At 42.5% G+C, this 27,004-nt stretch overlaps 2 protein-coding genes across 16 annotated transcripts in view; both read right to left on the bottom strand.

Moving 5' to 3' along the window:
• Positions 1–355: 355 nt before the first annotated feature.
• ADRM1 (ADRM1 26S proteasome ubiquitin receptor) lies at positions 356–10,406 on the bottom strand. 6 transcript variants are annotated; one of them, XM_077831950.1, is made up of 11 exons: positions 10,273–10,291; positions 8,780–8,968; positions 7,175–7,385; positions 6,795–6,911; positions 6,510–6,633; positions 6,016–6,102; positions 4,079–4,160; positions 2,889–3,118; positions 2,466–2,623; positions 1,378–1,480; positions 356–587 (listed from the first exon to the last, which is right to left on the bottom strand). In XM_077831950.1, the coding sequence occupies exons 2-11, from the start codon at positions 8,833–8,835 to the stop codon at positions 481–483; spliced, it is 1,275 nt and encodes a 424-aa protein (XP_077688076.1). In that variant the 5' UTR covers positions 8,836–8,968; positions 10,273–10,291; the 3' UTR covers positions 356–480. The 6 variants fall into 6 exon arrangements, with proteins under 6 accessions (XP_077688076.1, XP_077688077.1, XP_077688080.1 ...); XM_077831951.1 differs by lacking the exon at positions 8,780–8,968 and having other exon boundaries at positions 10,273–10,406; XM_077831954.1 differs by lacking the exon at positions 1,378–1,480 and having other exon boundaries at positions 10,273–10,297.
• Positions 10,407–13,498: 3,092 nt separating this feature from the next.
• OSBPL2 (oxysterol binding protein like 2) overlaps positions 13,499–27,004 on the bottom strand; it is a 52,296-nt gene continuing 38,790 nt past the window's right edge. For all 10 annotated transcript variants that reach the window (XM_077831946.1, XM_077831939.1, XM_077831942.1 and 7 more), the window contains 5 exons: positions 26,472–26,595; positions 21,835–21,954; positions 20,709–20,832; positions 19,922–20,012; positions 13,499–17,865 (listed from right to left, as the gene is read on the bottom strand). In XM_077831946.1, the coding sequence (XP_077688072.1) occupies positions 17,763–17,865; positions 19,922–20,012; positions 20,709–20,832; positions 21,835–21,954; positions 26,472–26,595 (562 nt within the window). In that variant the 3' untranslated portion in view covers positions 13,499–17,762. The remainder of the gene's footprint in view (positions 17,866–19,921; positions 20,013–20,708; positions 20,833–21,834; positions 21,955–26,471; positions 26,596–27,004) is intronic.

Consider the following 27,004-nt stretch of genomic DNA (forward strand, 5'->3'; position numbering starts at 1 on the left):
ACAAGATGATCACAATGCTCCCTTCAGGCCTGGGAATCAGAGAACCATGGCTCCTGCCAGGTGCTGTAATTTTGGACATACTTGCTGTAACTATGAGTTGTCTACTTTTAAAAAAAAACAAACAAAAACAAACAAACGGGAATTTTTCAAAGGCAAACATGGGTATCATTTGGTGCCTTTGAAGATCCCCCCCAAGCCCTATTCCAATCCAGAAGATTAGATGAGCTCTTTGCTTTTAAGTGATACCAATTTACCACTGTCTTTGACTGAAGAGTCAAAAGCACATAGTCAGCTGACTCACTGGCAAATAGACTAGCCTAATTACTTAAGGCTCTATGACTCCATGACCACAAAGTGATTTGGCAGATAAAAATCCTTTATTTGTAGATTTAGTGTAAGGATAATATGAAGTTAGCTAGTAATCCTACTAAAGTTGCTTAAATTAATGTCTAGGACTATTTGTAAGGGAGAGCAGATAATTTAATCTAAACTCATATCTTCCTCTTCATCTTTCTTTTCCTTTGATTCTCCCTCCTTTTGGTCTGACTTGACATTGTTCTGCATTGCTTTAGCAAATGCTTCTACATCTGAAAAGTAAAAGAAATGTATTAGTTAGGTTAGCTTTGCACCAAGAACATGATCATAAATTAGACTGAAGTTAAAACACAGGTCATTTAGCAGAGGAAACAGGGTTGAAAGTTTGAATAATGTTCCTAAACATACAAGCAGATTTTGACAATCAGTGGAACTTTACTACCTTACATATACACACTCTGCTCATAACAGATTTACCATACCAACATTTCCAGGCTTAGCAGAGTGGATAACGGTGCCTCTGACAGTGGGAGGACCTAAGAATTACTGATAACTTCATTTATTGCAGCCATGCCTTCAATTAAATATTCCCCCTAGAAAAACATTAGCAGCTGAGTGACTGCAACAGGAAAAATATTTTTAAGTCCCAACTGTCACTGCATGCTCTGCTGCATTTGGGTATTGTGCATAACTCCAGTACTCTCTCAGACTCTGGCCTCTAAATCAAGAAAGCAGCCTCAAAGCTACTTAGGCATCAATACTGTGCAATCTTAGATTAATAGAAACCTCAGGAGAGGTTGAGCAAACACAACATTTAGACTGTGTGTTGTGGAGAGGAGTTTAGTGATTTTATTTACTAAGTACATTTTTTCCAAAAGAGCCCAAAAGCTCTTAATCCCCTTGACTTTCAATGAGTTTAAGCACTTAAGTGATTTTTGAAAACATTACCCAGCATCTATTCCTATAACAGATTCAGACACTGCAGTCAGTCAGTTACAGGGCAACAGTGATGTAAATCCATGCTCTTTTAAGAGAAAAAAAACAACAACAAAAAAAACTTACCACCTTTATTTGCTGCATCTACTGCCTCAGCTGGTAAGCCAAACTGACTCATTAGTGGACCAAGTTGTCCTGAAGCTAAAGCAGCACTGAACATGCTCAATGCCTGTGAAACAGAGTCAACAATACCAAATAAAACTTGCTTTTTGTTTCTGCAATACTGTGTGGCCACTTTGAATAAATTACTCTTCACCTTGGTTTTGACATCGAATTCTATGTAATAGAATATGCTGACTACATCTGATCTATTGGGAGAGCAGAACTCACCAAAATCAAAGTAACACCTGCTGTGCAGCAGGTTTTAAAGAGTCACTCCTCAGGCCCCTGGTTCTTGGTGTACTGCACATCTCTCCTTAAGGCCTGGTCTGTGCGCACACGGTGTTAATGTAAACCACAGACTGTATGCACTGACTCTTTTCAATCAATTTAAATAGTGCAAACTAAACTGCTCTAAATCTAAACTGGTGCAACTTTGTCTTCAGACATGCCCAACGAGGAAGAGTGCAGTAGGAAAATCTCTCTTTCCTGCCAACTTAAACTTCAAGTGACTGGACATCTGCTAGCTTTAAGGAGGTTGCCTACCAGCCCTCCTATGAAGGGAGGTCCTGAGATTCAGTCATGAATACTATCCTTTCTGAGAGACTTCATTACAAAGAGAAGGGGGAAGCCCAGATCAAGGAAGTGAGGGGTCTTTAGACCGTATGTGGGACTAAGTCACTGCCATGGAAAAGTGAGCTCTTGGCATTTACTGAGTCCATCAATGGGGGAAAGCACAGAGACAAACAGACTTGGGGCACGTGTGTAGCTATTTTATACACAGAAAAAAATATAGTATGTCTAAAGAGAAATTTGATGCTAACACTTCCATAAAAAACCAACAGATGCCCGGTATTTGTTAGTTGCATGAAGCACAGTGAATTGAAGTAGTTTCTTAGGACTGGTCCACACTGAAAAGATAGGTCAACCAACCTGTGCTGCTCAGCGGTGCGAAAAATCCACACCCTTGAGTGCCACAATTAAACTGGACTAATCGCCCAGTGTAGACAGCGCTAGGTCGGTGGAAGAATGTGTTGTCAAATTGTGACATCTACCTGCTGAAACTGGGGAGATGTCAGAGTGTTCTGAATCTCTTCTGCTGTCTGCGGCAGTGATTCCCCAGATGGAAGATAAGGCAGCAACCGCTCTTGAACTTCAGCATTTGCCAGAATGGGAGCCATGATCTCAGGAGTCAGCACACTGGCCAAGTCAACTAGGATAGAACAAAGCTTTGTTAGACTGAACACAAAGCAAACTGGTTTACTTTAACTAGAGCCACTGGTGGTTGGAGTGAATACTGAGATGTGATACCACTGATTTCAGGGCACTCTTTGGGGCAGTCACAAGTACATCATTTATCTAAGTAGGTTAGGGCTCTAACAGAAAGGCTTCCAAACAGATTTAAAATTATACAGGTCAGTAAAACAGCTTTAAGGCACATCTGGTATCTAACAGCTGTCTGGTCAGAGTACTGTTACCTTGCTGTCCTCCTGCTCCAGCTGGCACATTCATAGTAGCTAAAATGTTCTGAAGGTCACTCAGCTGAATGGGTTGAGTTGGGCTTGTTGCTGTGCTGGTTCCATTGCCTGAACTCGGTGCAGGGCTGGGACTAGTTGCAGATGCAGCCGCAGGAGCAGACGGGGCTGGTGTTACACGTGTAGAGGAAGTAGTGGAAGATGGGGTTACAGCAGCTGATTGGCTGCGAGAACTGGAAGTGTAATAAATATAATTAACTCACTGCAGAAGCAGTTACTTTGCACTTTTATAAGCAGCTTTCAACCAACTTTGGCACCCCTGTGAGCATATATTACCCCCATTTTAAGAGGCAAGGAAGAGTCCTGATTCCTACCGTTCTGTTCTATTCACTAGACCAGTGGCTTTCAAACCGCAGGTCATGACCCAGGACTGGGTTGCAGCAGCTCTGGTCAGCACCACCGACCAGGCCATTAGAAGAGCCGGGCAGCACAGCCGACGGGAAAGGCAGGCTAGTCCGCCCTGGAAGCGGTGGCCAGCAGCAGGTCCATCTCCTAGGTGGTGGTGGGGGAGGCCTGCACCAACCACAGGGTCCACACTCCCAAGCGGGGGGGGTGGGGGGGGGTGTGCTTGTGGGCGAGAGCAACGCCGAGGCACATGCATGCTTCCACCTAGGAGCCGGACCTGCTGCTGGCTGTTTCCAGGGCGCAGTGCAGTCCGCAGTGCCAGGACAGGCAGGAAGCCCGCCTTAGCAGCACCGCTGTGCCGCTGACCGGGAGCTGCCTGAGGTAAGCCCGCGCCTCAACCCCACGCCCCAATCCACTGCCCCAGCCCTGAGCCCCACCCCAAACCTGGAGCCCCCTCCCTGTACCCCAAATCCCTTGTCCCTGGCTCCACCCCAGAGCCTGCACCCCCAACCAAGAGCCCTGACCGCTTCCTGCGCCCACCCCCCTGCCCCAGCCCAGAGCCCCCTCCCACACCCTGAACCCCTCATTCCCAGCCCCATCCCGCAGCCCTCACCCCTGAGCCCCTCCCACACCCCAAAGCCCTCATCCCTACCTCCGTTAGGTCACAGGCATCAATAATTTTCTTCAACTGGGTCACAGGAAAAAAAAGTTTGAAAACCACAGAACTAGACCCAGTTCCTCATAGTTCAATGGAACAATCACGCTAAGTGGGTGTATTTATATCTTACCTTGACGATGAGCTGCTGGTCGGGGGTCCCCCACTTCCCAGTAAGCTAGCCAGGCCAGGCCCTGTCAGTGCACCAAGCCCACCTTCCACAAATGATGGAAAGACATCTGTTTAGAAACTATTGTGTGTTCATTCCCTTTATAAAAGATATAGCTATTCAGGTTTGACTCAACTGCACTTACAGGCAGCATTCTTTTTGCTGTCTAGAAGAGAAGTCATTTTTACACCTGCAAGTTTTATTTCCTAAAATAATGGGGCGAGAAGAGGAGGTGGAAGAAAACAAGGCCATTCCTTTTTATGAAAATGCAGGTATTTTTCATTTTATAATTTTAAACCCCCATTAGAATAATTCCTGTCCAACAGATGCTTGTGCTTATTAAAAACTGCTCAGCTCCTAGCTATATCAAAAGATGAAGTGGCGTTGGTTTGTATAATACAAACAAAATCCCTTCACACAGCAAAACCCATTTTCTTGGATGAGAGGATGTGTGTCCCCCGATAGCCCTGCACTCCCTTCAGTTTCAACTCTAGTGCAGGCATACAGCACTAGACAGACAGCTCTGTGGTCAAACGCTCTATAGGCGGAGCAAAAGCAAGTAGGATGGTCCACTACTTCCAGCAGAAAACACAGCAAGGCATTAATGCATGGCAAAAGGCCAAAAAAATGATGAGGTAACTGTCTTGTACACAAGAATTTACAATCAAAGAATCCTCCACCCTGTTCCTAGTCATAGCTTCTCTAAGCTGGCAGCAGGAACAAGCTACACAGAACTAGAGGATGGTTTAAGAACTTTCAGTGATTTCTCCTTGTGATTCTTCTCCTGACCCATGTGATAACCACTTGCTCCATTTAGTACATATTCCCCTTGCAGCTGCTTCTTATTCCAAGTCTAATTGCTGTATGCCTGTCCACATGACCATCTGCATTCTGTTGTGCAGTCTTTTGGAAACTAATTCTGCCCTCTTGAGTTTGCAGCTAGAGTGCCCCATCAGCCTGTGCACAATGGACTGAAACTACAGAGGGAAAACATAGGAGAGGAATGAGCAAGTAACCAGCTACTTGTTTCTCTGTTCTTCTGTTCCCTCTTTTCTGCAGAGTTCCCCCATGTGGATCATGCCACATCCCTCAATAGCACATTACCTCCACTGCTCCCTGATCATTACCACTTCCACAGTAGGAGCAGGAGAGGTAAACTACAAGGCTAGTGTCACTTTTTACTATACTGCAGCAGTCCCTGCTGGGAAGCTCATGTATGAGCAGCAGTAAAAGGACACACCCCTTCAGGATCTGAGACATGCCATCCAAGGTCTGTCACTCCTAGTACTTGCAAAGGCCCAAGACCAGTGCAGAGACAGTATGATCAGCACCCACAGAAGGAAGCGCCTTGTTTCACTGAGCAGTAAGTTAACTGGTATCCCAAGGCCAGGACACTAAGGGAATGTGCACCTCGAATAATCTCAAGATGCCCTATGGCTCAATAAAAAAAAAGCCAGTGAGATACATATCATTGTCAATTTTTTGAGGAGATGAAGAAATCTGGAATCTCAGAAATCAACTACTGCCCTCAGAAGAAAGGAGAATGCTCTCCTCCAACTCCCTCCTAAGAGGTTAGACAGGTCTTCCACTCATTAGCCATCCTCCTGCTCCTTCAATCCTGGAATATAGCTCAATGCAAAATTACCACCACTAAATTTGTGGAGGAAAACCTACACACAACCAACATATGCCAAGCTGAACTACTGATCACTCTGCTTGCTGCATTCCTTTTTTCCAGTTTAGTTTCCCCATCTATTTATGGTTTTGTCTTTGAGAAAGGGACTGCCTTCTCACATGAAGGAAATGTCATTCAAATCAATAAGAAAATAAATCAACGTAAGGTAAGTTTTAACCCAGAAGGAAACACACCATTGTGGCATAAAGATATGAAAGCATTTTACCAAGTCCTCCTAAGCCCGTTGGTCCGATCAGCTGCATGAGCTGGTTATGGCTCATATTTCCAAGAAGACTTTGCAAGCCACCCTCACCTAAAAAGAAAAACAAAACATTCTGAAAAACAACATTCACAATTTTCATAACACTCTGTCTCAAGCAGCAGGAGATGAATTGACATATACTGCAAGGAAAAACTGTTTCAAGTGTTTTTTGGGGTTTTTTTTTGGCATCTTAAAATAGTAAAGTAGCTTAGCTTTAGAAAAAGGGAGGACACCAGAAAACCTAACAGATACAACAAAGTTTCTTCTCAGACTCATTTTTTAGCCTGCTCCTTCCTATTATAGCAACACAATTTATTTTGTTAAGAGTCTACATTTCTAGTATAATCCTTCTCCCCAGGTCACTCTCCAAAATAAGCAGGGATCTGGTTCCTAGAAAACTGCAAAGTATGTATAAAAAAAACCTCTCAAACTGAGAAGGAGTAGAGAATAGACTATACCTCCTAATGCTGAGAGCTCATGGCCGCCACTTCCACTCCCACCCAAAGCACCAGGTATTGGAGGATTGTTGAGATACTCATTCACTTTACGACAGTGCTCCTCATCTTTATCAGTCTTCGGTTCCTGTAAGAGAGTTGTTCTTAAGCCTCCAAGCATCTTCAAAACAGATTAGAAGTTGGATAATTCTTTAAAGTGTAGACCCCCGTCCATCCCCTCCTTGATTATTCCTCGCACATGTCTTGAAACAATGGAGTTCTAAATGTTATCATTTACTTGTCACAAACCTGCATCCAGAAGAAAAGTCGCTTTGATCCTGCCTTGAACTTCAGCACATACACACGACCAGTAGTACACTGAGGTACCCTCTTAAATTCACAGTCATCAGGAAAGATAATCAAGTCCTGGAAAAAAAAGAGAGGGGGGATAAAAAAAATATTAAGAAACACTTGGATACTTCTTTGATTACTCCTCACAAAAACAACTCTCTATGCCTGCTTCCATGTTGCCCCTTACACCAAGCATGTACTTCCAAAGCCTATTTGTAAAGACACCACCCGTCTTATTCAAATCTCTTCTTAAAAAGTCTTTCACTGTGGTTCACAATGCAGAGTACAAAAGAGCCATTACAAAATTCTTAAGATTGAAATAATGAAGTTATACTCACATCTTCAACATTTCCAGAAGTCCTGTCCTTCCAACAAAAGTGAATGAGGGAATCATCAGTTTGCTGGATGTAAACAAGGCCTTTTCGTTTATCTGGAGTTACAGTACTGCCTTTCAGAGACATCTTTCCTGCCCGAAATTCCACCAAATATTTGCTGGATGAACCACGGGAGCCTGGCACCAGGCTTGGAAACAACGCACCTGAAGACATCCTGAAAAGAGACAATGGACTAGAAAATATGACTATATAAATATCCCATTATTTCTCTCTTCTACACAATCTCATTAGAACCCCAACGAAGAACTCCACAAGAAAAAGTTGTCCACTGTTTCTAGAATTTGCAATGCACTGCCGAAGAGCTGGCATGCTAACTAAGCCCTAGCAATTACATGGAGGGGGCGCTAACCTTCCCAACTCCATTACTCTCTTGGCACTGATCCATTAAGATACTCAAAATGAAAATGACTTCTTCCTGAAACTCATTCTTTGATCCTAAGAAGCATGATACAGGCCAGACCAATTCCGTATGCTTCAGAGTACTACTGTCATTGACCCTCTCTTTCAAATACTGACAACATGGCTTACAAGGTTGGCTTACAGGGAATTAAAATCAACAAAGGGGGTGGCTTTGTGAGAAACAGAATGGCCCCCTCAAGGATAGAATTCAAAACCTCAAGGATAGAACTCAAAACTGGGTTTAGCAGGCCGTTGATTTCACGGAGGGAGGGAGGAGAAAATGAATACAAAACATATCTGGTCTATTTCTTGTTTTGAGCCATTTCATCTATCTTTATACATCTTGCTGGCAGCAGACTGTGCAGTACGACGGCTAGCCATCGTCATCTCCTGGGTGCTCGGCAGAAGACGGTGCAGTATGACCGCTGGCCATCGTCTTCTGCTGGCTGCAGATTAAAAGACAGAGCACTGCCAGTAGGACTGAATCGCCATGAAACGAAACTTAAAAGGGAAATGACTTGGCTGAATCACTCCCATGTTTGCCCAGGCACCCCGACCTCATCGAGGTCGGTTAAAAGAGCACCCTGGACTACGTCGATGACAGCTACCAGACACACTGCACTGTCTGCTGCCAAAAGGCAATAAACTGTTGCTGTGTAGCAATGCAGTACCGCATCTGCCAGCACCCAGGAGACATACTGTGATGGTTAACTGAGCAGGCTCCATGCTTGCCTTAGTATGGCGTCTGCACAGGTAACTCAAGAAAAAAGGCGCAAAATGATTGTCTGCTCTTGCTTTCACGGAGGGAAGGAGACAAGGAAGGGGGGCCTGACAATACGTACGCAGAACCACCCGCGACAATGTTTTAGCCCCATCAGGCACTGGGATTTCTACCCAGAATTCAAATGGGCGGTGGAGACTGCAGGAACTGTGGGATAGCTACCCACGGTGCAACGCTCCGGAAGTCGATGGTTGCCTCGGTACTGTGGACACACTCCGTCGACTACATGCACTTAGAGCGTTTGTGGGGACACACACACAATTGACTGTATAAAAACGCTTTCTACAAAACCGACTTCTATAAATTCGACCTAATTTCATAGTGTAGACGCACCCATAGAGAAGTTAAAAGATAAGACTGTGATAAACCTTGTCACACTGGCAAGCAGATGACTTTGCATTTGCTTCTGAGAAGCAGGTGCCATTGTTTGAACCAGTCATTCCACTACTTGTTCCAAGTTTAAGTGCCGTTAGCATTTGCACAGAACTTTACATCTTCAAAGTACTTCAAAAATTAATTCTCATATCATCCATGTAAGCTAAGAAACCATCTTCATTCTACAGAGGCACATAAACACAAGAGTTCTGTCACTGCCCTCAAGTTGCATATCAAAGTAATCAGTAGAAGTAGAACTCCCTGTCACATGCACTGGACCGGGGTAGGCAACCTATGACACACGTGTCAGAGGCAGTGTGTGAGCGGATTTTCAGTGGCACTCACACTGCCTGGGTCCTGGCCACCGGTACATTAGGCTCTGCATTTTAATTTAATTTTAAATGAAGCTTCTTGAACATTTTAAAAAAACCTTACTTACTTTATAATATATAACTAAACTATTGTTGTATGTAAACTTATAGAAAGAGACCTTCTAAAAACGTTAAAATGTATTACTGGCATGCAAAACCTTAAATTAGAGTGAACAAATGAAGACTCAGCACACCACTTCTGAAAGGTTGCCAACCCCAGCACTAGACCCAGCTGCCTGTTATATACACTGCATATGCATTCAGGAAATAGAGCAATGATCTTGAGCTATGTTTACTCAGGAGGCAGTGTCTATGCAGGACAGCTTTGGAAAGAAATTTTATGTAATTCACTCCACATGAACCATGTGACAGCATGCCTGAAGCCTGCCCAAGTCTCCAGACAGCCTGAAACAGCACCACCCAGGCATGAGGCACCCCCAATTCATCTCACATGCTAATGCTTGAACTGAATGATGAAAACTTAGGAAAGATAGCGTTAGCTAGTGGACAGAAGACTGGGCTGGGACTCAGGAGATCTGGCCCTATTTCCAGCTCCGCCACTGGGCTAGTAGGTGACCTTGGGCAAGTCCCTTCATCTCCCTGGTCCTCAGTTTCCCCACCTGTAAGACAGGAGTGATACTGACCTCCTTTGCAAGGCGCTTTCGCGGCTACTACGGAAGCGAGCCCGGTATTACCGGGAGCGCTACTTGACATAACTTAAGGGCGTGAGTTGCGCATCTAATTTGCGCCGACACGAAGTCAGGCGGCTGGACACACAAATGGCACCGAGCGCCACCGCATCGGCCAGCGCGCGAAGCCCAGAGCGACGGCGACGAGGTCAGTGAGCGGCTGAGTCGCTCCCGAGGGGCCCCAGGCCTGCGCTCGCTGTGCGGCCCCCAGGCCGTCCCCGGGCTGGGCGGCCCGCAGCAGGCCGCGGGGCCTGACTCCCAGCTGGGGGCGGGAGCCGGCGGAGAGCACGCCAGGCCCAGCGGCGCCTCCCACGGAGCAGAGCGCTCCCGCCGCCCAACGGCTCTTTCTCTCGGGGCCCAGCCCCGGCCCCCCGAGCCACCCCCCTGGCGTGGGGCCCATGCCCAGCCCCGAGTCCCCGCACTTACCTGCCGCCTTTCCTCAGTCACCTCACACACAACTCTTCCGGCTCCCTGTCCCCAGAGGAAACCCACCGGCCCCGCCCCTCTCCCCGCCAGCCATTGGGGCCGGCCTTCGCCGACGCACCCCGACGGGCTCTTATGCCCTTTCCATTGGCCGGCTCGTATGTCACTCAACGCCAGCCGGACCGACATGCACCGCGCCGGCCTTGCAGGGTTCGGTTGAGAGCGAGCTCCCCCGCCCACTCCGGCTATTGTGCTGTGTCATAACGGCCGAACCACCCACAAGCGATGGGGGGAGGCCTAAAGCGACCAACGGGACTGTGGAGCCGCTCATCTGTCCCTGCGGGTGGGGGCGGAATACATCAGCGCCCAATATGGAACTGACACTTGTGGCGCGGCCTATTCACCCGGTCCCTGGGGGGTTTGGGGACGCGGCCCCTAGTGACACCCAATGGAACAGTCTGGAGCGGTCTATCGATCCGAGGGGTGCGCGGAGGAGCAGCCCCTACTGGCACCGAATGGAACTGAGTGTGGAGTGGTTCATCTGCCCCTGGGGAAGACGGGGGGGAAGATCAGCCCCTAATACCACCCCATAGAAGTGTCTGTGGAGCAGCCTACTCACCCCTGCGGGGTTGGGGGAGCCCCCTCCCCCTAATGGAACTGCTTGGAGCAGCCCCTGCTGCCTGTGGACTGGCCCATCTGCCCTGGGGGACACGGTGGGGGCCCAAGGGAGAAGCTAGGGCCAGGCTGTCCTGCCCAGCTCCCCACTGGGCGAGAGTCGCCCCCCGGGACAGGGCAGGCCCTGGCTCTCACCCTGCCTCCACCTCCAGGCCTGGCGCCTCACCCGCAGGGGGCAGAGCCCAGCCACCAGCTGCCCGGGGGAGGAGCAGGCCCCTTGCCACGCGCGGCCGAGGCTGGGCGCTGGTTCCCGGCCAGGATCGCCCACAAGGAGGGCGGATGCTCTGGCCGCGATGGACGCGCAGCCAAGAGCAATGGAGTGCTCCAGCGCCGCGCGAGCACGCTCAGGCCCAGCACGACGGGCCCCCCGGGCGTCGACCAAGTGCCTTGACGGGGTGGCCTAGCCAAAGGCCTGCTTAGATTGTAAACGCTTTGGGCCTAGCACTCTGAGGCCTTGGGGCCTCGAGGCATTATCACAATACAACCACTAAACCACCGAGCAACATTTGTTAAAAGAAAAAAACACAGGCGCTTTGGACTAAGGCCCACATCATCTTCTTCCATCTGTTTGGTTTATCTCTGTGTCCATTAGAGGTAGGGATGCTAGGTTTTTTGACGCCTAAAGGAACATTTTACGCAGAAACTGCAACATCATTTGCTAACAGAACAGAGCCTTTGTACGTTACTCCTGCAGACGGTGCCCAACAAGGACTTGCGGCAAGGGAAGACATTACTGTGCAGGCAGTTCTGGGAGCTGTCTCCCTTCGCTCGTAGCCAACGCTGTTAATGGAGCAAGAGAACACACAATAAACTAGGCAATATTTGTTCCAGTGCAGAAAAGGAGAAGCCTGAGGAAGGGTGTGAAGAATCTCACCTAATAGGACTGAGTGCCCCAATTCCTGTTTTACTCCACCTCCAGGCTAAGTGCAGTTAACCATTATGGCCAAGATGAAGCATGAGGCACAGCTATCACTATGGCTAAGCTAGAGACAAGGTGGGTGAGGTGATGTTTTTACATAATACCTCACCTATTGATCTCCTTTACATTTCCTTTACTCGATCTTCCCATGCTCCTCAAGTATTTAAATGCTTATCCACTCCTTCAGGGTATTTCTCCATAAAAAGGCACTTTAAACTGAGGGTCAGAATTTCATGAAGCCAAAAAACAATTGAGTCAAATTGATTAGGAGGAGAATTTAAACAAAACAATGTGAATACAAATTGAGAGTTTTTAAAGAATATTTTGGTTCTGGAGGTGGGAGATCTGTAACAATACGAAATCACAAAGCAGGGTCATTCCATTTTTTAAAAAATGGTCCTGGTTAAGAGACATGAAAGCAGCAATAAAATAATAAGTGGAAAGGGAGAAAGTGATGGCAGTTTCACGATTGCTAACTTATAATCAATTGGGAACAATGACAAGGAAAGCTAAAGATATTGAAATCTATAGGCAACAGGCTTAAGAACAGGCCTCTTACTATTTCAGGAATAAGAAATACCTAGCATAGTATAGATTTGTCACTAGACAGGGACGGTAAAATTGTCAGTTATGATACACAAATGGCAGAAGTGTTAAATATTTCTGTTCTGTATTTGGAAAGGAGTAGATGTTTGCATGAAGTTTACAGTGATTAAATACTTTCTACTACAACTTGGGGGATGTTAATCAGTCCTGCAGGCGCTGCTAATATTTTGCCAATATTTTAAAAAGGGTAAACAGGACTACTTGCTGAATTATGGACCTGTTAACCTGACAGATCCCAGGCAAAAAAAAAAAAAAAAAAATCACAAAAAGGCTCATCTAGGACAGTTTTTAAAGGGTGGCCACATAATTAGTGACCTTCATTGTTTTATTGAACATAGGTCTCAAACTATTTTTTTTATGAGAAACATTTGCTTTGTAAAGGCAATTGTGATATATTAGACTTCTATAAAACATTTGATTTAGTACTGCATGCCATTTTGATTAAAAGTTTGATTTTTTTATGCTATGTAGCACATTTTAAGTGGATTTAAAAACTAGCTGATCAACCTCAAAGTAATTGTAAATGGGCAGTCATCATTGCGGGAGGGAGGCAGGGGTTTCTAGTGGACTCCTGCAGTGATCTGTTCCTGATTCATCTTAAGAGCACTAACATTTCTCCTATCAAAGCATCCATTTAACTCACTGAGAACTCAGTGAACAATACAAGGCAGCATGGGTTTGTGAAATATCTATGTGATACAAACAGTAGCTGTAATCAAGAGAAGAATGGAGACTTAAATCAAAGATGATGCAGTTGGAAACTCTTCCAGTGGGACAGTGCAGTTCCCTGCCCTGAGAAGTTCTCTGGTGAGACCTCCTGGGCTAAGACATAGTCACTCTTGCCACTACACAGATTTCAGGCATATTCTCAGCATATAAAACTATAGAAGGAAACAAACAATTTGCTAGGCAATAATTCTTGGGACAGTGTCACACTGCAGGTCAATTACTTGCACTAAATCAAGATTTTTTTGCTGACAGAAAAACATTTCAGACACTGAAAAAATATTTAATACCAAACATTGCATGTCTTCTTCAAAATGACCTTTATTCAAATTTACAGTTTAACATTTATGTCCACAAATCTGTACAGACTTCTCTGAAAAGCTAAATAGGATTGATTGTTATAGATGGGTATTGACTGTTATTAAATATTATAAAAATAAATCCATTTCACTAAATTATTTTTATTTGATATTTTCATGCAACATGGATAAGGCAAACACAGTGTGTAGATATTTAATCAATAGGAATACAGCAATTGAGTAACGCAAAAGAAAAGCAGCTTCGTAAAAGTATAGTCAAAGTATAAGCAAGTTTTAATTTTTTCATGCTACAAAACATACCAAAAATGAATTTTCTACGATAGAACCATTTAGATTTACATAAATTTAAATATTGCTTTATTATACAATTGACCCAAACTACAGGTGTGTTTTCAGAGAGGCAAAGTTACAGTATATTATCAAATTATGTAGTGTTTAGTCCACATATACTAAACAAACATGTTTATTTGTAACATTAAGATATATTGAGTACAGTGAACATGAGATGAAGACTACATTTATGAGGAAATACATCAGGCATATGTACTGTACAGATGGTTACAAATACACAGACTATTAGTATGTAAAAATCAGTGATCTGAAGTCTTTTATAACCATTCTAAATTTAGGAAAAATCCATGAAAAGAAAAAAGGAAAACCACCCCCCGATTTCAAAGCGTGGAGGCAGAAGAAAATATACCTCAGAGCCTTCGCCTCTTAATTTATAGAGAATTTTAAACTGTGTTCAAATGGGAAACCATTGCTAATCATTTCTGTGGTTTTTCTACTTAATTTGGAGTATAATTCCCCTCCCTATATAATCTGGGCCCCAGGAATTACAAGGGTCCACTATCCCAGTTGTCACAATCTACAGTATGGTGTATCGTCAAAATGACCAAGTTAGATGCTATGCAGTGGCTATAAACTTAGAGTTTCACTTCTGTTGGAATTTAAAATTTTACCAAAAGATTAATTTACCTTTTACTGAGAGTTCCATCCTGTCCATTCCACTTAGTGTTTGGGTTTTTTAAAACATGTAGTGGTGGGACTTCCACTGTGGAGAATAACATTCAAAACATATCTGATAGACCCACATCCTTTTTGGGGGGGTTGGGGGAGGAAGGGTTCCTGTTTGAGTTTCAAAAAAGTGTTTAAATAACTCATTTGTTCTTTTTCAGATCATTTCTTCCTACAGTAGCTTTCAGTATATTTGTGATAACTACATTATTGCCATCTATGTATTTTTCTAGCAAGAGCCTGATGTCAAAGAATTGAGTCTACTGCATGCTCAAGCAGAAGAAAAGCTGTGTTTATAAGGATGAAAGTTCTAATTCAAATCATATGTCTCCAATAAGTATCAAGGTAGATACAAAGGAAAATGACAAGCCAAGATAACGTGTAACTTTTCCTCCCCACAAAAATAGTTGCTCGATTGTGAAAGTCACACTTCAGACATCTTTTATACCATGTATAGGCCTGAAGTGTGTTTAGCATCTATTGTGGTTTCTTTAAAAAAAAAAAAATTCTATGTAAATGTATGAACACATACTAACACACAATTATTTTACATACAGTCAGTGTTTAATCAAGTTATAAAAGTGACATTCTTTTTAAAAGGTGCAAAGTTTAGTTAATGTGTCTTAAGAAGTAAAACTATATAGGTGCGGTTTTTTCATTTAAAAAGAGACATTAATGTTTTTCACTTGAGACAAATAATCAAACTGTAACATTAGGTATCAGATGGCTAGTGAAATGTACGCTAGCCGTGAGTAGCGAGGAAGCATTTTGTAAATACTTTTGATACAGCCTTAATAAGCCAAACAAAGAACAAAGAAAAAAGGGGAAAAAAGAAGTTTTTGGACTTTGCTTTAAAAGTAGGGAAAATGCCAAAGTAACAGATCTATGCAATGTAGGCAATAGTAATGGATAACATTTTGCTGGAGTCTTTTATTCTATAATGCAATTAAGTGTGCCTCCATAGCCTTTTTCAAATAAAAAACTGATTTTTGCATAATGGAAATATTTTTAGACCTACTGAACTTAGGCTGTGATTCAGAATTAAAAGATTTCCCACCTGTACACCTTATTTATAAATAGGATTTTTAAAAATCAGTTATAGCATTTTTTCATTCTAGTGCCTTTCTATTTATATGTATGTGTATTAAAGCAGCACTGTAACAATGAACAAACTTAAGTATTTAGTTTAAACAAGATTTATTCATGAAACATTACAAATATGGCTTAAAACTTGAATCCCTTCACTGTTTTCACTGATACCTTTGTACAGTGCTCCTTATGTTAACATCTACGAGCAAGAAAATTGAAGGGGCTTAAAGTATGTGAAATATTAATCTTTTAGGTTTAATTTTACAAAATAGCAGATCGAAAGTAGTTTAAGTTGCCATATGCATTAGTTATGCCTTATAAAAATCAGAATTGCCAATGTACTTAAATCAGGAGTAAATATTTTTTTCTCTAACTCACCAATATAAACAAGATCATCAAAACTAGCCTGGATGTCCAAGAGACTTGAAGGTCAACAAAGTTGATTGCTGACAACAGGATACAGTGACATGAATTTATTTCAGAGTTGTGCCTTAACTGCCTTGAACCTTCACAGCTTACCTTCTTCACTGGAAAGATGAACAAAATGTAACTAAAATGTAACAAATATCAAATATCTCCCATCTTTGGGTGCATAATTTCACATGAAAGAAATAGGTTTCTCTTGGATTTTGTTTATTTTTCATTTTTCTTCTGGCTGGTAAATGCACTTCAAAACCTAGTCTTTGGATGAAGTCACAATTACACATCCTCAAATGAATTTGGAAATCAGACTGATTCTTTCATGAATACGCAAAGAAATGCTGGTGTTTAATATCAGTAGCCTCTGAATTACTGTAAATTTATCAGCAACATAGCCAGTTTCTATTGGTTATTAAATTGAGGGCTTTCATAAAAGAATGAGCAACTATTAAAATTGGTTTAATTTCTAAACCTAATTGTTTAAGCCCCCTCCCATTCTCAGAAATGTACCACTTTGACAATTAACTCCATACATTTATAGATACCGTCAATGGATTCGCAGTTCAAATCGTTCCAACATTATATGGTTTGACAACAAAAATAAATCCATTTTCTATGACTGCAAGTGGTTACAGAGATTATACCTAATACCATTTTTAAAATAACTTTAGTTATGCCACTTAGCTTTAAACGGATTGGGGGTTTGTTTTTTTTTACAACATACAACCAGATGTTACCAGTAATGTTTCAGAACATGCACAAAAAACAAAATAAAAACACAAATAAGACCATCTGTGGATATATATTGAGTGCTTCCAAAGAAAAGTCAGTTTAGAAGCTTAAATAGTGCCTAAGATGCTTAAAGTAGTGCTGGAGACCCAAGCCTCCTAGTGGTAGCAAGCAATATCCTATATCTTATGCTGTAACCACAACGTCCATGTTTCTACAAATCTCTCTGAAGCTTTCTGTATTTTAAGAGTAATGTTTTACTTTAGAAAAGCAGATGTTTGTTAATGCACCCTTCTCATCCCCCAACACACACGGTGTTATGTAATTGTCATCATAGGTATATAGTTTAAGTAATGCTCACAGTGCCCAAAGACAGAGAATTCAGAATAGCAGTTTTTCAAACTGCAGTAAGCCTAATGTTTTTTTTCAATCTTTTAAATTACCGAATTGTACTGAGATAGACCAGGAGCGCCAATCTCTTCAGCTCTGCTTACCATTTGAAAACGTTGCATACATCTCTTCACAGGGAACGCTGACTCTGCCCGATTTGATCATGTTTGTACCGTACTAATTTACCATTGTTCCAAGTTCTGGACAGTTAGATTCTTTAATACTGTACTAAGTGAAGTAACAAGGATATCACTGCTATTTTTTTCTCAGTTATATAATTAAAAGGGTGCTGTAAACCCTATGGCTACAGCATACCTTTGACAGACCCAAAAAAGGACAAAAAAAGGCAACCAAAGTCCCTTTTAAAACTTAGAGAAAACATGATGATTTCAGATGAAAGCTTTATGGAAAGAATGTAATAGCATTTAAATATTTGGCAATCAAAATTAATTACAAATCCTTGATTGGTGAATGATACAATTTTCATTAAAATTTACTTTAGAAAAGCTGTTTTTTGCTATTAACAAAACCAGAATAACTGGCATAGATTGAAATTTAACAACTAGATGTCCAGATGAGATGGAGTGATGAGTTCAGAGATTTCAATATATATCTGGACAGTCTGAGAAATTTCTATCAAAGTATCCGCCTGAATATAACCAGTCTGACGTTCCAGTGTATGGGTTATTGCCTTGATGAAACCATCTGTGAAAAGCAAATGAAGTGGGTAAGGAAACATATATTAAAGGGAAAACATTTTTTTGCTTCTTTTACAAACAAGTGTAAAAAGGCACGTGAATTTTTCAATCTAACCTATTCTTTCCCGTTAGATATCTAGGGGGAAAAATCAAGTTCTTAAGTTACGTTTAGCAAAGACCTTACTCCATCCTTGTTTATATACCCCTTTCTTCTTGACCTTACAGTACTGGTTTTATCATTCCTGTCCCAGTTCATCAAAGGGAAAAAAATCTACACATCAACGTTCTTTATATTTTAAATTGGCAAGTCAGTTTTTGTCATAAAATGTTCTTCCTCTTAAACGTGTCCCCACACAGAGGAAAAACAGTTCTGTTCTGTATAGCTGCATTTTGTACTGCACATCAGTAGAAGCTCAAGTTTAAGCTGTTCTGTGTATTAACTGGTAGCAATAGTTGAAATCAATTGTATGTTCTCTAGAACAGTGGTTCTCAACCTGTGGTGTGCGGAGCTCAGGGGGGGTCCGCAGACTATGTCGAAGCGGTCCATCAAAGGTTGTCGTTACCAAGAACAGTGGTTTTCAACCTGTAGTCCAAGATTTCCGAAGGAGTCCGCACCGCCATTTGAACTTTTTTAGGGGTCTGCAAATGAATAGAGGTTGAGAACCACTGCTCTAGAGGAGATTTTCTAAGGTATGAATGGGAATTAGCCGCCCATTTCCCACTGAGTTTCAATGGGAGTTGGGTGCTTAACTACTCTTTCTGCCTTTGAGAATCTCCTCCTGTTGCTTCAGAATTTAATTTTATCTGCTTACTACAAAAACAAAACAAAAAATCATCATGTGCAAGAATAGCCCGGTTTCTTTTTCTGACGTGCCTGTAAGGCAAGATTGTGAATCAGACCAATGTTATAACAGATACACTGTATTTCAAAATGCTTCTATTTTTTGTTGTAATTTTTGACAAGTGTTCTTTTACTGAACAAGAACAAGGTGGTGCTGCACTTTCAATAGTTAGGTAAATCATTTTCCAATCTGAAAAGTAATACCTTTCCACAACTAAGACTTGATTGCGGGTTAACAGTAGGAAAAGTAAATACCACTGAAATCTTTCAGTGCTTATGCCTGTTACTACACTAATACATGCCTAAATAGTGATAAACATAATCCAAATGTTTCTTTTCTTCCTTACATAGATGTATTCTTAACCTTCGCGATCAGCTTCTTTTCTGTGACCATATAAAATCGTGGTTCTTTTTCAATTAAAGATTTTCCAGTGATTTTTGTTTAATATTTAAAAAGGTAACTGAAGTGTTTATGTATTACAAGGACATTAACAGTGTGAATTCATGAGTTGGAGCCAGGAGATCTCCATTCTGTTCCCAAGGACACCACAGACTCACTGTGTGACCTTCAGCAAGTTACTTAACCTCTCTGAGCCCTACTTACCCCACCTTTATAAAGTACTTTAAAGTTACCTAGGGATGAACACTGCTTCAGGAGTTTAAAAGAATTGTATTAGTATTTCTTAGGATTTGGTTATTTTAAGAGATAACCATTTGGGTTACATGTTCTTTAAAGCAATTTGTTTCCCCGTAACAATCTGCACCATTGGGTGATGTGTTGGACGCCATTTGGTTGGCCCCTTCTATCCTTGAGATGGCTGCTTTTTTTGGTGCTGGCAGTACTACACAGGGAAATATCCACTGAAGGCCACTTTCCACAAGAATCTCCCTCTATTAAAACAACTACTTTGGGATACTCCCAAGGTTTTATTTGTCCTGTAGTAAAAAGGCCAGCCCCTGGAGGCAAAATACTTCGGCACTCCCTTGGTGTTCCTACTACAAGTTTCAGCCTCAACTTATTTACAGCAGTATGGGTACTTTGGGATGAAATAATCTACAATTTTGGCTTCATGTTGCATTTTTCAAATGTTCCTTCCCCACAAGGGCTTTAAGTGACACTATAAAATTGTTCCATAGTGCAAAGAGGAATCAAACAGTAAAAACAAACTGTTCGCTAACCTTAACTACATGCCCAACTTTCTTCCCCACCTCTAAAAGTTACCTTGTCCTCCATTCCACTTCATCTTTTGCACGTTCCTTACGAGTGGCTCTTTGTTTCTCTTCTAGTCTCTCTTTTTCTTTACTAGCCAGGTCTAATAAACATTTAAATAGGAATTGGTTACATTGCAAAATAAAAGACAAAAAGAACAAAACATGGGAAAGGCTGGAGAAATAAAATTGAATTCACTTTAAGCACAGGAAAGCATTTGTTGTACACATTCTCTTTAAACCAAAACAGCCACCCCTTCTAGGCAGCAGCACACCAGAGGAGTGGATGATCCAAGCAAACATACTGGGAATCCTAAACTTGGTACTTCATTTGTCAGAAGGACTGTACTGGATGGGGTAAGGACTCAAAGTGGATACAGTCGGAAGTAGAACAGGATGCTTCCTTGTTATTCCACCCTACATATTTTTCCAAGCAAACTCCAGAGCAACAAAGAATCTTTCTGACCCGTTTCCCAATATGTGCTTCCAATTGTTCTGTAACATAGGATATCCATATTCAGAATCGACCTTGGCCTCTTACACAGCCAGACTCTGCTGGCAAGAACAGTCATGTACATTGTTCCGGAGGGAGTAACATTCATGATCGATCACACTGTGGTGATAAAGAAAAAGTTACCCTGGAAATACAGTTATTGCCCAGAATTAAGAAGTGGGTAAAAATCTGAGGACAGCCACCTCACCCCAAACCAGTTCTCTTCCATCTTCCCTATGGTCAGGGAAGTGGATGGGTGTCAAGAGACAGAATTAACAAATACCAAATCTCTAGCAAATACACGTACCCAGCTCTCCATTTTCCATGCCTCTGATATCTGGACGTAGACGACAATCAGTGGGAGCTAAAACTGCTTCCGTGCCCGTTTCCAGCTCATTGAGACTCACAGCAAAACTGGTGAAATTGTACATCTTAAGGCAGAATAAAGATATAGTATATAGTAAAGTTTTGGTTTTTTTTAAAAATCAGTGACATTTGATTCCCTTTCCTGGGCTGTCACAATGCGATTTTCAAAAGCACTTATTGAACCAAATCTGCTCTCACTGACTGTAGTAAGAGCAGGGTTGGCTAATGCTGAGCACTTTTGAAAATACCATTTTTAATTATGCTGTGGACTCTGGCAAATAAAAACATGATACTGCAGTGACTGAAGAGTCCTTGCTACAGAGGATCAAGAAAGCTTGTTGCTCATAGGTTCTCTGATTCTGAGCTGTCTCAAGGGGTTATCGTTTTTATAATTTATTGAAAAGGACACACAAAACAGACATGCTCTCTAAAAAAAACTGGCCTATTTTCCCCTGATATCAAAGGATGACACTCTGGGCGTTTTTCAAATCTACCTATAAGTAGGGCCCTACCAAATTCTCGGCCATAAAGAACATGTCATGGGCCATGAAATCTGGTCTTTTGTATGCTTTTACCCTACACTACAGGGATTTCATGGGGGAGACCAGTGTTTTTCAAATTGGGAGTCTTGACCCAAAAGGGAATTGCAGGGAGGGTCACAGAATTATTTTAGGGGGGGGGTCGTGGTATTGCCCCTCTTACTTTTGCGCTGCCTTCAGAGCTGGGTGGCTGGAGAGTGGCTGCTGCTGCTGACTGAGGGTAGTAAGGGTAGCAGTACCGCAACCCTCCCTGCTAACCCTGCAACCCTCCTCCCCACAACTCGTTTTTGGGTCAGGATTCCTACAATCACAACTCCCTGAAATTTCAGATTTAAATAGCTGAAATCATACAACTTATGATTTTTAAAATCTTATGATTGTGAAATTAATCAAAAACGGACCGTGAATTGGGTAGGGCCCTACCTATAAGATTACCATGTATCTAAGATGAGTTACCCTTGTCCAGTATGATAATGTTCTTGGCCAAGCCATTATGACCAGAGAGTTCTAATTTATTGAACTAGTCACCTGTGATGAGTTTGGTGGTCTAGAATTTATTCTCCAAAGCAGCTTACTGCCTGGTATGACTTGCACAGTCTCTTGGATCTCTGGCATATCATCAGCCTCATCGTTCCCAGCATCTTCGCTCTGAAACGAAAACACAATAATTGATAGTGGAATAGAGGGAAATGACATACAGCTCTTCTGCCTAGAGTTCTCTGGAGAGGACATTAAAAATCCTATCCAATTCAAGACATTCCATTATTTCACCCCACCTGTATCTCTGCTCTCCTTTCCTCCTCCTCTTCCTCATTTATGCTCTTCTTCATTATCCATACTTCATGCCTTCTTCCACACTACCTACTACGTTTGGAACAACTCCTAGTTTCTATCTAGAAAAAGCACCTTCTGTCATCATTCATGTCTTCCAGAAATCTTTTCTTTCTTGTTTACTTCACCCTCCCTTTTCTTGACTCATATCCTATTTTTCCTGTCTTCGATCAGTAGCTCTTCTGCTGTGGTAATGCGTCGATACCTATATCCACAATATACACCACTTTTGGCAGCATGTAGGGTATGTGTAGCTACAGGCCACAGTGATAAACTGCCTTCACACCACGGTGTGTAGCTACATGTGTCAGTGAAAGGCTCTAGCACAGGCGAGAGCGGTGGTGGGGGGGGCGGGCAGGGAGAGGCACCTAGGGTGACCAGATGTCCTGATTTTATAGGGACAGTCCTGATATTTGGGACTTTTTCTTACATAGGTGCCTATTACCCCCCACCCTCTGTCCTGATTTTTCACGCTTGCTATCTGGTCACCCTAGAGGCAGCAGAGAAAAGCTTCAGCAGCTACCACCTACCAGAACCTTTCACCACAGTGAGGAAAACTCTGGCAGCAGGAAGGCAGCAGCTGCCACAGTTCTTCCCTACGGTGTGGAAAGGCTCCAGCAGCAGGGAATTGGCAGAGCCCTTCCTCACACAAGAGCCTTTTCCTGCAGCAGGAAAAGGCTCCAGCCGCTGGGAGGCAGCAGGAATATGTCTACTACACTTGCTATTTAAAGCGCAAAATGTCCCTTTCTTCCGCTAAACCCGTGGGAGCGTCTACACTTGTTAATGACTTTTTGTGGTTAAACTCAGAAGTTTCACTGCAAAAAGAAAACCACCTTCACAAGAGGCTCTTTCCGCTGTTCTTTTTGTGCTGTTGTGAAAGTGAAGACACATTCTACCCGTTTAAACGCCTTTTTCCAAATTCCACAATTCCAAAAGTGACCACTCCGGCCAGCATCTCCGCTGCTCTGACGCCCCAGGTAAACAGACATCCACCCCACCACCTGAGAGCCCCAGGAAGTTTGAAATTCCCTTTCCTGTTGCGAGTGCTCATCTGCCCAGGTGACCATGGCTGCTCCACATAGCAAACAATCCCCTGCTTGGAGCAATGCCGAGCTACTGGACCTGATCAGTGTTTGGGGAAAGGAGGCCATGCCATGCCAGATGCGTTCCAGCCATAGGAATTTCCATACCTAGGAGCAGACTGCACGCAGCTTGCAGGAGAAGGGGCACAACAGAGACACCCTGCAGTGCAGAGCAAAGGTGAAGGAGCTGAGGAACGCATACCACAAGGCAAGGAAGGCAAACTGTCAGTCTGGTGCTGCACCCCAAAGCTGCTGTTTTTACAGTGAGTTGGATGCAATCCTAAGTGGTGACCCCACCTCCATTGCAAAGAGCCCACTGGATACTTCTTCATGTCTGGAGTCAGTGGAAAGTGGCCCTAGCCAGGAGGAGGAGGTCCCAGATGAAGAGGCAGCAGCTGAGAAAACTGTGGAGCCCGTTGCTGCGTGCACTCAGGACCCCTTCTCCGCTATGTGACTAAAAACAGCAGTGTAGACAGGATGACATGGCCTGGGCGAAGAGAGAACCATGCAGGGCATGTACCTGGGTACATACCCACACCCTCAGGCATGTTTGTACTCTATTTACCTAAGCCGGGCCTCACCATCTACATTAAATCCACGCATGGGGGCTACCTGAGTACCTACTGTACATGCCGCCAAAAGACGCGCGCCATGTAGATATAGCCTTACACTGTTATGTAAAGTGCTACATACATTGGCAGCACTAGGTAAGCAATAAGTCATAAGACATCTGTACTCCTGAATCTTGTGTAGTCACATACCAGATTCTGAGGGCTGGTTAGCAAGCTGATATGCTCATGTTCCTTAGGCTTCAGTGAAGCACACCAAGCACATAATTTCAAGAGTCAAACATTTTAGATCCTCTGATTGCTTCTTTACCTAAATCAATCCAAAATAAGCCATCATTTTACACCAGGACTCATGCCCCAGTACAGTGCAATACTGGTTCTTTCTGCCATCTTTGCTGGCTGCCTAGAGGTCATTAAAGATTTCATGATGCTTTTACAAAAAGGTTGAGAACTTTTCCAGGATTCTGACCAACATTCCCACTCTCCACACTAGTAAAATAGGTCCTGCTGAGGTGCATATAGCTGTCGCATATGCCTACACAGCCACTGCACTACCAGTATAAAACTGATTGAAGGGGTCCCTTCATCTCTTATGTTCTACAAAGAGGTGGTAAAAAAAATTAATACCAGTACCTTATTCCAGCAGAATTAAGGAACCTAATTTCAGATATTCTAGGAACAAAATGTAACAGTTCCCCTCAGGACGAGATTAGACAGACTGAAAAAAGAACCAGTCTTCACGAAGTGTAAAATACAGCAGAAAAGAAAAATTTTCTTAGTCTAAAGTGAAGCCGGAGCATCAGTTTTTCAATCGTTAAAAAACAGGGTGTACTGTATGTGCTGCTTGTGCATAAGCCCTACCAAATCTGGTAGCTTGATGGCTCCTAACAGTGACGATCCTTAAAGGATCCTTTCCTTTGGAGAAGGTGACATTGCATGGAATTTTGTTTCATTACCATAAAATACTTTTTTTTTTTTTTTTTAAAGCGAGAGTAAAATACAGAAAGACAGGTTGTTTCCTCCTTCCTTTGTCCAGATATTTTATTTTTTTCCATTTAAAATTGGAAATGGTATGATTGCAGGTTCCGGGAAACCACCAATCAGACAGACCTCATCTGCTGGCCAAACTGGAATTCAAATGCTCTACTGCCTTATAACATGAGAGAGGGGATAAGTTTGTGCTGTCAGAGGTAGTGCCATTATTTCAGTGTCCAACACTTGGAAATTGGAAACAGAGGAAATGCAAGAGGTATTTCAGAATCACTACAGTGAACTTTGGTACTACTGCTTAATGCTTTACTCTCAAGACATACAGAGGACAAAGACATTCAGGAATGGTATTATAAATTTTCACCCATTTTAAAAACTGTACGTAAGCCTCACAAGCCACCAGCGACAGTCAACCAAAAATTTACCACCAAGAAGAATCTGGCTACAAAAAATGTAACATTACAGCACTGCATCTTTCACACAATATGAGTGAAATTCACACTCCCAGGGTGACGTCTGAATAAATGGGCTTTGCAATCTGAGGTGAGGAAATATTCTTCCTCCCAAACCTGAAAACAGGATGTGTGCAATTTAACCACAGTCTCTGCCACCACCATCTTTTAGCCATAGATATAGCTCACCCAGTGTGACCTCGCCCCAGATACGGTCTGTATCCAGTAGATTTGCACAAGCCATTGATCATTTGGTCACCCTCCCTGCCATTCCTCCCCTGGCCCACCTTCAACCCTGCAACTCTGAACTCTCACTTCTTGCCACCAATCCCCTCTATAGGTGAATCACTGTGAATTGGGCCTTCCACAGTTAAATTGCAGAGAGGACAAGAGGATTTCATCCCTGAGAGACTACCTGAAAAATAATAATGACCATCAATAGGGAAGTCCAATACATTGACAACCTAGCTGAAAATGTCACACAATTAAAAAAAGAAACTGGGATAAGATAGATGATGTACATGTATTTAATCCAATTATGTCCTGTTTGGCTTGGTATGCTTTGTTTGTGGAATAGATGAGTAGTACTGTATTCTGAATTCAAATCAAGCTCAAGCTTACTTTTCAAGCTTCCTCTCAAAAAAAAAAAAAAATCCTTGTGAATGCTTTCCATTGGCTTCCTGTTAGGCAACTCCCCTTCTAAATGCAACTTTGTCAGAAAGGGAAGATTAATTTGATTTTTTAAAAAGCTTATAGCCCTCATTTTTAAGCTCTTCTCTGCAACATGAACCCTAAAGGCTCAAAACACTGAAGGGAAATAAAAAGCCAAACTTTTAAAATCTCATATTTTTAAGACAATCACATGATTTTTCGTGCACATTTTTAAAATGCCTGAGGTTGGCAATACTGCCATTTTCCTTACTAACAGACAGCAAGATGTAACCCAATCTCTGTAACAGTAGTCACCAAATATCAACTCCAATCTCCATGACCAATCCCTGTGAGATGCTGAATGCCCTCAACTTTCACTGAAGTCAATGGGAGTTCAGAGCAGTCATCAGTTCCTGGTATCAGGGCCCTAACTATGAAAAATATCCACTATTATAGCTATCAGTTCACCACAACCACATCAACAGATGTTCCTCTAACAAGTAATTTTTCCATTTCTGAAGATGCTTCCTTCAAATGGGAGAGAAACAGCAACACCAGCTCTCTCCTGAACAATTATACTAAAACCTTACCGGTTTCATTTTCTTCTGGTCACCACCTCTCTTTTCATTCTTTTTAGAAGTATCATATGTGGCAGGATTGATACACCACAAGCATTCTGTCCATTTGCCATAGATCACAGAGAGCTTCTTCTTGCTATTTATAGAGGAAAGGAGACTTATTTTTGCTGCCCAATTTCTATAACTTCCTAGCCTAAATTAAAATCAGCATGATTTACTGGTAATCCAGATTATATTCAGGTTTTCCAGTTTCTTTTTTTCCCTGATTACTACAAACTTCAGGGAAGCCATTTTATCAGAACCATTTATAAATGCAAAGATGAATATTTCAGTCTATCCCAACATTTATGGTATTCAGTCCTGTGCTTTGAATGCTCCCTCACTATTTAGCCATCAGCTGTGTGCTTGTTAAATGGATTATAGAAGCAATGAAGCTGATATTGTAGTGTATAAAGACCAAGAGCTATATAACAGGTTGCATTTGGGGAATACACCTGTTAGCATTTTTTGGTAAATATTTTAAAATGAAGACTAGAAGTCCAAGG

Source organism: Eretmochelys imbricata, chromosome 13 (genome assembly GCF_965152235.1).
Source record: "Eretmochelys imbricata isolate rEreImb1 chromosome 13, rEreImb1.hap1, whole genome shotgun sequence".
Classification (NCBI taxonomy): domain Eukaryota; kingdom Metazoa; phylum Chordata; order Testudines; family Cheloniidae; genus Eretmochelys; species Eretmochelys imbricata.

Bases quoted from the DNA above. Each gene is read 5' to 3' on its own strand.
- ADRM1 (XM_077831955.1), bottom strand. From the start codon at position 9,871: ATGTCAAGTAGCGCTCCCGGTAATACCGGGCTCGCTTCCGTAGTAGCC. The intron at 6,912-7,174 runs GTGAGTATAACT...TTTTTTTTCCAG, and splicing joins CTTCTGGAAATGTTGAAGAT to GACTTGATTATCTTTCCTGA. The intron at 588-1,377 runs GTAAGTTTTTTT...TTTACTTTTCAG, and splicing joins AGATGCAGCAAATAAAGGTG to ATGTAGAAGCATTTGCTAAA.